Source organism: Haematobia irritans, chromosome 1 (assembly GCF_050003625.1).
Source record: "Haematobia irritans isolate KBUSLIRL chromosome 1, ASM5000362v1, whole genome shotgun sequence".
In the NCBI taxonomy this organism is placed as follows: Eukaryota; Metazoa; Arthropoda; class Insecta; order Diptera; family Muscidae; genus Haematobia; species Haematobia irritans.
This window is the reverse complement of record NC_134397.1, coordinates 139,952,643-139,967,509: the sequence shown is the minus strand read 5'-3', so window position 1 is coordinate 139,967,509 and position 14,867 is coordinate 139,952,643. Positions and strand designations below refer to the sequence as shown.

At 34.3% G+C, this 14,867-nt stretch overlaps 1 protein-coding gene across 1 annotated transcript; it reads left to right on the top strand.

Moving 5' to 3' along the window:
* Positions 1–2,632: 2,632 nt before the first annotated feature.
* On the top strand, positions 2,633–5,339 carry LOC142232049 (uncharacterized). Its single transcript, XM_075302756.1, has 2 exons — positions 2,633–2,879; positions 3,793–5,339. The coding sequence occupies exons 1-2, from the start codon at positions 2,633–2,635 to the stop codon at positions 5,337–5,339; spliced, it is 1,794 nt and encodes a 597-aa protein (XP_075158871.1).
* Positions 5,340–14,867: the final 9,528 nt, after the last annotated feature.

The following is a 14,867-nucleotide window of genomic DNA, read 5'->3' as shown; positions in this document are numbered from 1 at the left end:
CTTATATGGGGGCTACAATTATGAACTTGATATGCACCAATTTTTGTGTGATTGGGGATCGATTTATATGAGGGCTATATTATAACTATAGACCGATATGGGCCTAGTTAGGATTGGTTGTTAACGGCCATATACTAGCACAATGTACCAAATTTCAATTGACTCGGTTGAAATTTGCTCCTCCAAGTGGCTCCAAAACCAAATCTCGGGATCGGTTTATATGGGGGCTATATATGATTATGGCCTGATACGGACCACTTTTAGCATGGTTGTTAAATATCATATACTACCACCACGTACCAAATTTCAACCAGATCGGATGAATTTTGCTTTTCCAAAAGGCACCGGAGGTCAAATCTGGGGATCGGTTTATATGGAGGCTATATATAATTATGGACTGATATGACCCAATTCCTGCATGGTTGTTGGATACCATATACTAACATCACGTACCAAATTTCAACCGAATCGGTTGAATTTTGCTCTTCCAAGGGGCTCAGGTGGTCAAATCTGGGGATCGGTTTATATGGGGGCTATATATAATTATGGACCGATTTCGAGCAATTTTTGCATTGGTATTTGATGCCATATATTAACACCATGTACCAAATTTCAACTGAATCAGATGAATTTTGGTCTTCCAAGGGTCTCCGGAGGTCAACTCTGGTGATCGGTTTATATGGGGGCTATATATAATTATTGACCGATGTGGACCAATTTTTGCATAGTTGCTAGAGACCATGTACTTACACCATGTACCAAATTTCAGCCGGATCGGATGGAATTTGGTTCTCTTAGAGGCTCCACAAGCCAAATCGGGGGATCGGTTTATATGGGGGCTATATATAATTATGGACCGATGTGGACCAATTTTTGCATAGTTGCTAGAGACCATGTACTTACACCATGTACCAAATTTCAGCCGGATCAGATGGAATTTGGTTCTCTTAGAGGCTCCACAAGCCAAATCGGGGGATCGGTTTATATGGGGGCTATATGTAATTATGGACCGATGTGGACCACTTTTTGCATGGTTGTTAGAGGCCATATACTAACACCATGTACCAAATTTCAGCCGGATCGGATGAAATTTGCTTCTCTTAGAGGCTCCACAAGCCAAATCGGGGGATCGGATTATATGGGGGCTATATATAATTATGGACCGATGTGGACCAATTTTTGCATGATTGTTAGAGACCATATACTTACACCATGTACCAAATTTCAGCCGGATCGGATGAAATTTGCTTCTCTTAGAGGCTCCACAAGCCAAATCGGGGGATCGGATTATATGGGGGCTATATATAATTATGGACCGATGTGGACCAATTTTTGCATGGTTGTTAGAGACCATATACTTACACCATGTACCAAATTTCAACCGGATCGGATGAAATTTGCTTCTCTTAGAGCCATCGCAAGCCAATTTTGGGGGTCCGTTTATATGGGGGCTATACGTAAAAGTGGACCGATATGGCCCATTTGCAATACCAATCTACTTACATCAATAACAACTACTTGTGCCAAGTTTCAAGTCGATAGCTTGTTTCGTTCGGAAGTTAGCGTGATTTCAACAGATGGACGGACGGACGGACATGCTCAGATCGACTCAGAATTTCACCACGACCCAGAATATATATACTTTATGGGGTCTTAGAGCAATATTTCGATGTGTTACAAACGGAATGACAAAGTTAATATACCCCCCATCCTATGGTGGAGGGTATAATAAATAAAGTTTTAAAATGTCGGCTACGGGGAACACACTTAAATTTCATATAAATTTGTATTTAAAATGTCCATACCAACAGTTACTCTTTTTGTAAACTTTGAAGCAAATCAAGATGAAACTCTGGCATCTGGGCCATATAAGTCTATATCGGATGAAAGATATATATGTGAGCTATATCTATATCTAAATCTGCTATATCTAAATCTGAAACGATTTTGACAAATTTTGACACGCGTAGGTTTAACGTTAGTTCTACTATCTCGTGGCCATACGAGTGTAAATCGGGAAAAAGATATATGTGAGCTATATCTAAATCTCAACAGATTTCCTGTAAATTTGGCATACTTTACAATACCATCAGTTGTACCACTTTTGAAAAATTTAAAGCAAATCAATATGAAATTCTGCCTATGCCTATGGGTCATATAAATGCATATCGGAGGAAATATATATGTGGGAGCTATATCTAAATCTGAACCGATTTAGCTGATATTTTGCACGTTTTACATAATTTGAACATAATTTGAAGAAGATCGGTTCATAAACAGGTCAATTATGGTCAATATATATATGGCAGCTACATACAAATCTGAACAGATTTTTCCAAAATCAATAACGATTGTCTTTGACCCGAAGAAAAACCCTATACCAGATTTAAACTCCTAGTTGTACTTTGCACACAAAATTACATATACAGACAGACAGACGGACGGACAGGCAGAAATCAGATTTAAATTTAAAAATAGAACAGAGTTGGCAACCCTACTGATCGGACGTGTTTTTCAACTGTGTTCTCATCGCCTCTAACAATTATTTGAATTTTTCATTGAAACGTTAACGTTTAATCATTGAGACTTTTTAAAATTCAAGTATAAGTTCCTGTGCTCAAACAAAAACAAAATGCCCAAAAGAACTGTTCGTAGTAGTTTGGTAAAAACGAAAATAAATTGTCTCAAGTGCAAGAAAGTTATTAAAGAAGAAACGCAAAATTACATAAAATGTGATAAGTGCGAGAAAACATTTCACCTCAGCTGCACTGATTTAACGAAGAGAGAGTTTGAGATGTTAATTGATAACGAGAGTGAGACATTTGAGTGCGAATATTGCAGAGAGGAAGAGGATGATGACAGTGAAAGAGAGAAAGAGAGTGACATAAAGAATGAATTGAAAACAATAAAAACTGAGTTAAAGCAATTGAAAAAACTTGATAAACTAGATCAGCTGTCTGAGTCAATAATATATATGCCAGAAAAATTTGATGAAATCATGAAAGACGTGAATGAAAACAAAAAGAAAATATCACAGCTGGAAAAACAAAACAAACAATTGAAAACAGAAAACAAAGCTTTAAAAGATTCAGTAAAGGATTTAAATAATTATCGAGTTAGAAATGATTGTTTAATTAGTGGAATGAAAATCGGTAGCGATGAAAATCCGAGGAGTGCTGTAATGAATCTATCGAAAACTATTGGTATAAATCTGGAGCAAAATGCTATTGAAGATGTTTACGTTATTGGAAATAAGAGACAAAATGAAAAGAAAACTATTGTGGTGAAATTTACTACTAAAGCAGAAAAGGAAAAAATAATGGAAGCAAAAAATAAACTTAAAGAAGATGAGAAAACAAAAAATGTATATATAAATGACTTTTTGAGCAAAGAAAATATGAATTTGTTACATCATGCAAAAACATTGAAAACGATTGGTTACCAACAAATTTATTCTCGCAACGGGAGAGTATATTGTAAAAAAACTAATATTTCAAGACCTCAATTATTAAGATGTGAAGATGACGTTGACACAATGCTTTTGAACGTTACTACAAATAGGCATTGGAAGAGAAGATCTGAGGTGATGGCAAGAGGTGCGGAGACAGAAGATCGGGAGAATGGCGAGGAAGATGATGATTATTTAACATCATGATTTTCTTTTTAAATATATTATTTTGAATTAAATTTTCTATTTTTTGATATTAATGTTAAATAAAAATAAATATTTTAAAAGTTTTCAATCTTTCCAAAAGAATATTTGTAATTTAAAGCAATCTTATTTCACAATAGTAAGTTTGAATAGCAGAAGCGTTTCATCTATTAATAAATTCAATCGTTTGAAAGGATTACTATCGAGTATCCCTATTTTATCGGATATAATAGCAATTCAAGAGACTTGGTTTCAAAATGCAATCACTCAAATTTATTCGATTCCTGGTTATAAGGTAGTTCATTGTTGTAGAGAAGATGGGTATGGAGGAACATCGGTTTATGTAAGGGATAAATGGGTATATACTGTAGATTATTGCAAAAGTGAATCGTTTTTGGATATTATTGCTATTTCCTTATTAAACTTTAAAGTTAATGCAAGACCAATGAAATTTGTAACTTTTTATCGTTCTCAGAAATGTTCTGTTGAACAATTTAAGTTTACACTGGAATCAATGTTGAATGATCACGCTGGAAGTCCAATAGTTTTGGTTGGAGATACTAATATAGATCGTTATCACAGCTCTTATTATAACGAAATGCTGGATCTCTTTCAGAGTTTTGGATGTGAGAATGCTCATGAGATGGTTACAAGACCTTTAAGTAATACATGCATTGATCATGTGTTTTCCAATTTTGTAGAGAGAGTCGATGTTGACTCTGTGGAATGTGATATTTCAGACCATAATTTAGTTTTTTGCAAGATAAAAAGTAAGATTATGAGAAATGATTTTGTGGAGGTAATGAAAACTAAGTGTGACTACCAAAAGGCCAAACGTTACTTATCAGATGAGTTGTCTCCTGACTTTGGTTCACTGAATGTACAGGATCAGACAGACAGATTAACATCTTGTATACAAGGTGCTATTGCATATTCAACAACAGTCAGTAAAACTTTGAAACATGCTAGGTTTATGATGACCCCATGGATAAATGTAAATTTACAACATTTGATAACGATTAAGTTTAAATTGCTGAAGAGGAGAAAGAAGGAAAGAGGAAGTGAGGCGATACAGGATTCCTTAAAGAGGATTAGTAGAATAATTAGTATTGCCAACAAGAGAAGTAGAGAGGCGTATTATGCAGAGAATATTGACAGGGCAGCAAATGATCCCAAAAGGGGATGGAATTTTATTAATGAGGTTCTAGGGAAAAAGGGGCATAAAGAACTAGAACTTAAAGACGTACAAGGAAGAAGGATTTCAAATAACTTGGATAAGGTGAATGCACTCAATACATACTTTTTAGATTCTGTAATGAGTTTGAGGCGAGGAATTTTAGTTGATCCTGGGGATAACATTAATATTTTCCATACATTGTCAGGTGATATAGATTCCGTATTTTCCATTGAACAAGTCGATAACAACTGTATTATGGAAGTTATAGAGAATCTGAAGGCAGATAAGAGTCCAGGATATGACGGCATTTCTTCCATATTCCTCAAAGAATGCAGTGAAATAGTTTCACCTTTCTTAGCAAAAATTTTCAATGGGATGATCAGTTTATCGATATATCCAGACATTTTGAAATTACATAGAATTGTTCCTATACCCAAAATAGTGAATGCTAGTGACGTATATAACTTCAGACCAGTGGCCGTATTGTCAACAATAGACAAGATTTTTTAAAAGATTATCTATGATAAATTATACACATACTGTGAATCGAATAATTTGCTTTATGAGAATCAATATGGATTTAGGCGTGGATGCGGAACAGAGGAAGCTGTATTAAATGTAATTAAGTTTATTTGTAGTGGTTTAGACGGGGGATTCAATGGAGTTGCTGGAGTATTTTTTGATTTTTCAAAGGCAGTTGATCTTGTCGATCACCAATTATTGCTGGAAAAAATGCATATCTATGGGATTCGAGGGAAAGAGTTTTTATTATTTAGAAGTTTTTTGGAGAATAGGAAACAGTACGTTGATGTCAGTAAATCGAAAAGTTTTGTGGGGCCCGTAGTGCACGGAGTTCCACAGGGGAGTTGTTTGGGTCCATTATTGTTTTCCATTTTTATTAATGATATCCGAAATCTCCAGCTTAGCGGAAAATTATTTATGTTCGCTAATGACATTTGCTTGTTCTATCCCTATAAATATGACATCACTCTGCGTGCAAACATAGAAAGGGATTCTGCATTACTCTGTGAGTTTGCACGAGTAAACAGACTAGTTCTGAACGCTGATAAAACAAAACTTATTCGATTTCGACCAAATCCTTCAGTTAACAACGATTTCAGTGTCTATATTGATGGAAAATCAATACATGAATGTATAAGCGTAACATATCTAGGCGTGATGTTACAAAATAATTTAGCATGGGACTGTCATATACGCAGTTTAAAAAGGAAAATAGCTCCCGCAATTGGATTTCTCTACAAGATGAAAAACAAATTAAACACAAAGACAAAATTAACAATATTTTCCTGTTTAATACAATCGCATTTAAATTATATGGTTACATCATATGCATACAATAAAAATAATAGTGAGCTAAGATCACTTCAATCTATGCAAAATAAAGCTTTGAAAGTTGTTTTTAACCTACCACCAAATTTCTCAACCTTGTCGCTATTTGAAGAGTTTGCAAAAAATATTTTACCAATCAATGGTTTATATAAATATAATATTTTAAAGTATGTTTTCAAGTGTAATTACAACATTGGTTACCATACAATAAAGTTCTATACGAATCAAACAAATTTTAATACAAGGAATAGAATGAATTTGCGTTTGCCCAGGTGTAGATTCGAAAAAACAAAGCATCGGATTGATTATATAGGTGGCTTAACTTACAATAATATTCCACTCGAATTGAAATCCATTCAACGTATATCGAGATTTAAGGAAATGAGCAAATACTATATTTGCAATAGCTTTGAATCGCTTCTGCTATAATTGTAATATTTATAATATTGTAATTTGAAACAAATATTAAACCATATATGAATGAACCTTTTAAATACGTATAATTTTTGTTTTTAATATTGTATAAATAATTGGCCAACTAGTCCCATTAATGCCTTATGGCGCGGGACAGACTTGTATTGTATTAAAGTTGAATTGTTGAATAAAATAATAATAAAAAAAAAAAAAAAAAATTCTAAAATGATCCGTATACTAAACGATGAGTCTAAGGCTACTGCTGCTTCTTGGCGTTATATACAAATGGACAAACCTATTATACAATGTACCACAGTGGTAGTGCAGGGTATAAATAGCTGACATTTGTCTAGATTCCATCTCCAACATACCCTGAAAATTTCAAGCAAATCAGAGTACTTAGTCCCATCTTTCAAAAATTCGTGCAGTAGTCATCTAAAAACCTAGATACTTCGTAACTTCCCCTATTTTTGCTGAAAGTTTCAAGTAAATAGGAGACGTATAGTTATTTCAATGTTTTTAAAAAAAAGTCATATACAGGATAGGTTCTCCTCACGACTAAACGTGGAAAATTTAAGCTATCCGAAGAACTTCGATTCATTTGAAAAATGTTTAAAACCGTAATGAGTTGTGAAGGGTACCATCAGTGGCTAGCGGCTAATAAAGTTTTTTTTAGTCCATAAAATGCATTCAATGTATAACTAGAAGCATCTTCTTTCTATTTATTCGTTTCTTTGATCCCATTTCATTTCTGATTACAATCAATACAATAGATTCTTACATAACGTGATGTTGTTTTTTTTTCACTCAGCTGGTATATAATTCAATAAACCCCATTTTATTTCGCTTACATTAAAGACCAATTTCTCATTTAAAAGCAATTTTATTAAGTGTTTTCCCCTCGAAACCGCTCCAACCGAGGTGCTTATCAAGCGCTCAACAAAAGTTTTTTCTCCTATGAGAAACCAAATGGATCTCCCTCCATGCCTGCACCATAACAACAGACACATATCCACACACACACATAAACATTCAAAAGAAAATGTAACACTTTTTGCGGCACTTTTAAACCTGATGACGGTAAAAGTAAATTTAACGGGAGAGTTTGAAGATGTTTTCTCTGCTTCCTGTGACTCAAATGGAAAACCCCAAACGATTACAAAAATAAAAAACAACAACAACAAAAAGACCTCGTTTCAACTCCAACACATTCACATTGTAAATAAATGAATAAAATATTCATTGACTTTTAACAAAAGAACTATTAACCATTAAAATGGTTGTGGCAGAATGGTGGGTAAGTGGTTGGCCATCAATGGACTCATTGAAATGCCAGGCAATGTTAGATGATGAAAAACAGGGGTTGTAATTTCATATATTTTTGAAGGGACATCCTTTGAACGCACACAGAAAAACATCACCATCACCAAAATATTTCCAATTAAACTTTTAAAATTAAAAAAAATAGTTGATACAATTAAGTCAATGATTGAAAAATTATTGATTACAAAAATTAATTGATACAATTAAATTTTTTTATCAAACTCAAAGTCAGTTAAAAAGGAATGAAATGTTTTTATTTTTAATAAAAACAAGTATATAAAGCAGTAAATTCGGCCGGGCCGAATTTTAAATACCCACCACCATGAATCAAATATGATAGTTTACTTTGAAAACTCTTCGTCGTAGTGGGTTACTTGATAATATATAGAATTGTAGGGGGTTTGATGACAAATCTTCTCCCAAGCAAGTCAATGAAGACCAGATCAGATTCTGGATTCATGAGAACCAATTTTGTTTGAGTTGTAGAGAATTATAAACATATCGTGTATATGATGAAATTACGACTTGATTTGAAATCTTAAATCTGTAGATTTTTTCCGCCATATACGATGAGTTAAATCTGGAAAATTCTACTTTCAGTTTCAAGCAATTTTCATGACCATGAAAGAAGTGTTTTCTTTTTTGAGAAACGTAATTTTAGACAAGCAAATTTTTTTTTTTTTTTTTTGACACAAATTTTAGAGACAATCGTTGAATAAACGAAAATACTTTATACGAAAAGGAAATTTCGTTTGTCTAAAATTTCATTATAGATTACTAATTTCCAGCAAATCGTATAAAAACTACAGATTCTAGAAGCCCAAGAAATAAAGCCGGGAGATCGATCTATATTGGGGCTATACCAAAACATGGACCGATAGGCATCATTTGCTACTCACATATGTGTGATCTTAAAATACCTCCAGATTTTCAATTTCAAACAAATCGGCTAAAAAATATAGTCTCTAGACGCCCAAGAAGTAAAAATCGAGAGATCAGTCTATATGGAGGTTATACCAAAAAATGGACCTCGATATACCTCAATTTCGGCACACTTATTAGTGGTCTAAAAATACATCTCGATTTCGAATTTCAGGCAAATCGGGTAATAAATAAAGTTTATAGAAGCTCAAGAATTTCAGGCAAATCGGATGGTAAATATAGTTTTTATAGATCGGTCTATATGGGGGCTATACCAAAACATGGACCGATGGGCACCATTTTCGACACACCTTTTTATGGTCCCAAAAGAACTCTAGATTTTCAAATTCAGGAAAATCGGATAGAAAATATAGTTTCTAGAAGCCCAAGAAGCAAAATCGGGTGATCAGTCTATATGGGGGCTATACCGAAACATGGACCGATGAGCACCATTTTCGGCACACCTTTTTATGGTCCTCAAATACCTCTAGATTTCCAATTTCAGGCAAATCGGATGGTAAATATAGTTTCTAGAAGACCTAGAAGCAAAATCGAGAGATCGGTCTATATGGGGGCTATACCAAAACATGAACCGATACGGACCATTTTCGACACACCTCTTTATGATCGCAAAATACCTCTAGATTTTCAATTGCATACAAATCGGATAGAAAATACTGTTTCTAGACGCGTAAGAAGCAAAATCGGGAGATCGGTCTATATGGGGGCTATACCAAAACATGGACCGATACGGACCATTTTCGACACACCTCTGTATAGTCCCACAATACCTCTAGATTTTTAATTTCAGACAAATCGGATAGAAAATACTGTTTCTAGACGCGTAAGAAACAAAATCGGGAGATCGGTTTATATGGGGGCTATACCAAAACATGGACCGATACGAACCATTTTCGACACACCTCTTTATAGTCCCACAATACCTCTAGATTTCCAATTTCAGGGAAATCGGATGGTAAATATAGTTTCTAGACGTCCAAGAAGCAAAATCGGGAGATCGGTCTATATGGGGGCTATACCAAAACATGGACCGACACGGACCATTTTCGACACACCTCTTTATGGTTCCAAAATACCTCCAGATTTCCAATTTCAGGCAAATCTGATAATAACTACGGTGTTTATAGGCTCAAGACCCCAAATAGGGAGGTCGGTTTATATGGGGACTATATCAAAACTTGGACCGATATAGCCCATCTTCGAACTTGACCTGCCTGCAAACAAAAAACGAATCTGTGCCAAATATCGGGGCGATAGCGCCATTATTGAAGGCTGTAGCGTGATTACAACAGACAGACAGACAGACAGACAGACAGACAGACAGACAGACGGACAGACGGACATGCTTATATCGTCTTAGAATTTTTCCCTGATCAAGAATATATATACTTTATATAGTCGGAAATCGATATTTCGATGTGTTACAAACGGAATGACAAACTTATTATACCCCCGTCACCATTTTATGGTGGTGGGTATAAAAATAATTGAATCTTAAATACCCACCACCATGAATCAAACATTAGGGTTTCCTTTGAAATTTCAAGGGGTTTGAGAACAGATCAAGTAGAGCAGTTCAACCAGTACACTTCACAAAGATAAATTTAAAGATTTTACCTATGAAGACTATATCAGATTCTGGATTTATAAGAAGCATTTTTGTTTGAGTTTTAGAGGAGTCATTAAGAAAATTATAAAATAACGTCTTGATTTGAAATCTTAAATCTGTAGATTTTCACCCGAGAAGTAAAATCTGGAAATTTTACATCGAGTTTCAAGCTATTTTCATGATCAGTGCGCCTTCTATAACCTCAAGAAGTGAAATTGGAGGCATTACCAAATGGACCGATAAAAACTTAATCCGATACACGTTTTTGTGAGCCTTAATACCAGAATATTTACAATTTCAGGCAAAGCGGATAAAAACTACGGTTTCTACAAACCTAAGGAGTTAAATAGGGAGATCGTTCTTATGGGGGCTGTACTAAAATATGGACCGATATTCACCGTTTTCGGCACACCTCTTTATGGCCCGATTTTCAATTTCAAGCAAATTTGATAAAAACTACGGTTTCTATAAGCCCAAGACCCCAAATCGGGAGGTCGGTTTATACGGGGATCATTCCAAAACATGTACCGATACTCACCATTTTTGGCACACCTCTTTATGGTTCTAAAATACCTCTAGATTTCCAATTTCAGGTAAATTGAATAAAAACTGCAGATTCTAGAAGCCCAAGAAATAAAATCGGGAGATCGGTCTATATGTGAACTATACCAAACCATGGGTCGATACTCACAATTTTTGGCACACCTCTTTATGGTCCGAAAATACCTCTAGATTTTCAATTTCAGGCAAATTTGATAAAAACTACGGTTTCTATAAGCCCAAGACCCCAAATCGGGAGGTCGGTTTATACGGGGATCATACCATTTTTTGGCACACCTCTTTATGGTTCTAAAATACCTCAAGATTTCCAATTTCAGGTAAATTGAATAAAAACTGCAGATTCTAGAAGCCCAAGAAATAAAATCGGGAGATCGGTCTATATGGGAGATATACCAAACCATGGGCCGATACTCACCATTTTTGGCACACCACTTTATGATCCGAAAATACCTCTAGATTTTCAATTTCTGGCAAATTGGATAAGAACTACGGTTTCTATAAGCCCAAGAAATAAAATCGGGAGATCGGTCTATATGAGGGCTATACTTAAACATGAACCAATACTCACCATTTTTGGCGCACCTCTTTATGGTCATAAAATACCTCTAGATTTCAAATTTCAGGCAAATTGGATAAAAACAAACCTGGACCGATATAGTCCATCTTGAGACTTGACCTACCTGCAGAAATAAGAGGAGTTTGTGCAAAATTTCAGCACGATTGCTTCATTATTGAAGACTGTAGCGTTATTACAACAGACAGACGGACATGTTTATATCGTGTTAGAATTTCTCACTGATCAAGAATATATATATATATATATATATATATATATATATATATATATATATATATATATATATATATATATATATATATATATATATATATATATATATATATATATATATATATATATATATATATATATATATATATATATATATATATATATATATATATATATATATATATATATATATATATATATATATATATATATATATATATATATATATATATATATATATATATATATATATATATATATATATATATATATATATATATATATATATATATATATATATATATATATATATATATATTGATATAGTCGGATATCGATATTTCGATGTGTTACAAACGGAATGACAAACTTATAATACACCCGTCACCATTCTATGGTGGTGGGTACAAAAATGAGTTTTCGCGGTTTTTATTCACTCAAAACTCATTTAGACAAAATTGATTTCATTGAAAAGTTAATTGGAAGTTGGATTTAAATTTTAACTAAATAATTAATTGAATCAATTACAAAACTTATTGAGTTTTCCAATCGACATAAATTAAATTTTCGATTGCAGCAATTAAATCAATCAGCGTCAATTAAATGTTTAATTGAATTAATTAAAAATTAATTGTTTTTTGTAGCCAACATCAATTAAATTTTTAATTGAATCAATTAAAAAAACTTTTTGATATTTTCAAAACAAATCAATTATATTTTTAATCTAATATTTTTTCTCATGCCCAATTAAAACTGTGATTGAGACTACCATTGAAATCACGCTAACTTTCGAACGAAACAAGCTATCGACTTGAAACTTGGCACAAGTAGTTGTTATTGATGTAGGTCGGATGGTATTGCAAATGGCCACTCGGTCCACTTTTACGTATAGCCCCCATATAAACGGACCCCCAAATTTGGCTCGCCGATCCTCTAAGAGAAGCAAATTTCATCCGATCCGGCTGAAATTTGGTACATGGTGTTGATATATGGTCTCTAACAACTATGCAAAAATTGGTCCACATCGGTCAATAATTATATATAGCCCCCATATAAACCGATCTCCAGATTTGGCTTGCGCAGCCTCGAAGAAAAGCAAATTTCATCCGATCCGGCTGAAATTTGGTACATGGTATCAGCATATGATCTCTAACAACCATGAAAAAATTGGTCCACATCGGTCAATAATTATATATAGCCCCAATATAAATCTATCCGCCCGATTTGGCTTGCGGAGCCTCTAAGGGAAGCAAATTTCATCCGATCCGGCTGAAATTTGGTACATGGTGTTGGGGTATGGTCTCTAACAACTGTGCAAAAATTGGTCCACATCGGTCAATAATTATATATAGCCCCCATATAGACCGATCCCCCGATATGGCTTGCGGAGCCTCTAAGAGAAGCAAATTTCATCCGATCTGGTTGAAATTTGGTACTTGGTATTAATATATGGCCTCAAACACCCATGCAAAAATTGGTCGAAATCGGGCCATAATTATATATAGCCCCCATATAAACCGATCTCCAGATTTGACCTCCGGTGCCTTTTGGAGAAGCAAAACTCATCCGATCTGGTTGAAATTTGGTACGTGGTGGTAGTATATGATATTTAACAAACATGACAAAAGTGGTCCCCATCAGTCCATAATCATATATAGCCCCATATAAACCGATCTCGAGATATATACCACGTATGGACTAACTAACAATTTAGAAAACGATGTTAAGAAGTTTTAAGATACCACAGCCCAATTAATTCGATTGTAGATGACAGTCTTTCGTAGAAGTTTCTACGCAATCCATAGTGGAGGGTACATAAGATTCGGCCTGGCCGAACTTACGGCCGTATATACTTGTTAATCAGTTCAATTAAAAATGTTAATAAATATTGTCTTAATTGAGGAAATCAATTTACTTATTTGGCGTTTTTTATGAATTTTCCGATTTTCCTAACATATAAAAATAAGTCGGGTTTTCCTTCCTGACGCAATAACTCCAGAACGCACGAATTTGTATTCGTTGGAAAGGTCTCGGGCTCCGTAAGGTTTATAGCAAAGAAAATTGAAGAAAAGTTTTAACGGGAAAGCGGGAAAATCTTTTTTGACCTACAGCGCCATCTCTGATGCAACTCGAGAACGCATGAACCGATTTCCACGGTGCATTCGTTGGAAAGGTCTCGGGATCTGTGAGGTTTATAGCAAAGAAAATTCAAAAAAAATTTCAACCGAAAAATGGGATTTTTTACATTCATCGCAGTTGCTTTTGTTATAAAATAATTTGTAGCGGATCGTCATTTCATTATATACTTTATACACATTATATCATATTATTCATATATTTATACACATATGCATATTATAACAATCATACCAAATCATATTTCATATTATTGGCATTGCTTGCATTCATTTCGTTATATTCGTTAACATTAGTTTATGCATTGGATTACCTTAATTTTCACTTTATCGATATTATTATTTTATGCGACATTGACAGCACTGAGAATGAACGAATCATCGATTATTTCGTTAAGTTGTTAAGTTGTTGTTTTGGTTTGCCTATAAAATCAGCACACAAGCAATGATTTGTTCATTCTCTTTCAACAGGTTGGTAGGAGCACATCGGCTGGAGTAAGCAGTAGCCGACAAGCATACGTGATCGTTATAAGCGGTCGTTGCTTGTTGTTACTGTTTGTCTCTATGCACTGCTGTGCGAACGACGTGTACAAAGATTCGTGGTTGCTATTGGCGGCCGTCTCAATGTGCATTGTTGCTCGTATAACTGTGGTAAACAGACATTGAAGCAAAGCAAGTCGCGAGGTTACTTTTAGTGGCCGCTTCTTGTTTGCTTAAATGTTTGTATTAATTATGCAGATAATAGGAATTATTAGTTGTTCATTCATTCTCTTTCAACAGATAAAATACTATTGTACGTATATAGCAGATTATTGAATAAAGGATATTTTCTTTTGTGAATTCGAAATTGGAATCACCTGACTTCTTCTTCCGAAAGGCATTCCATCGTCTGGCGCCCATTAAAATAAACAAAC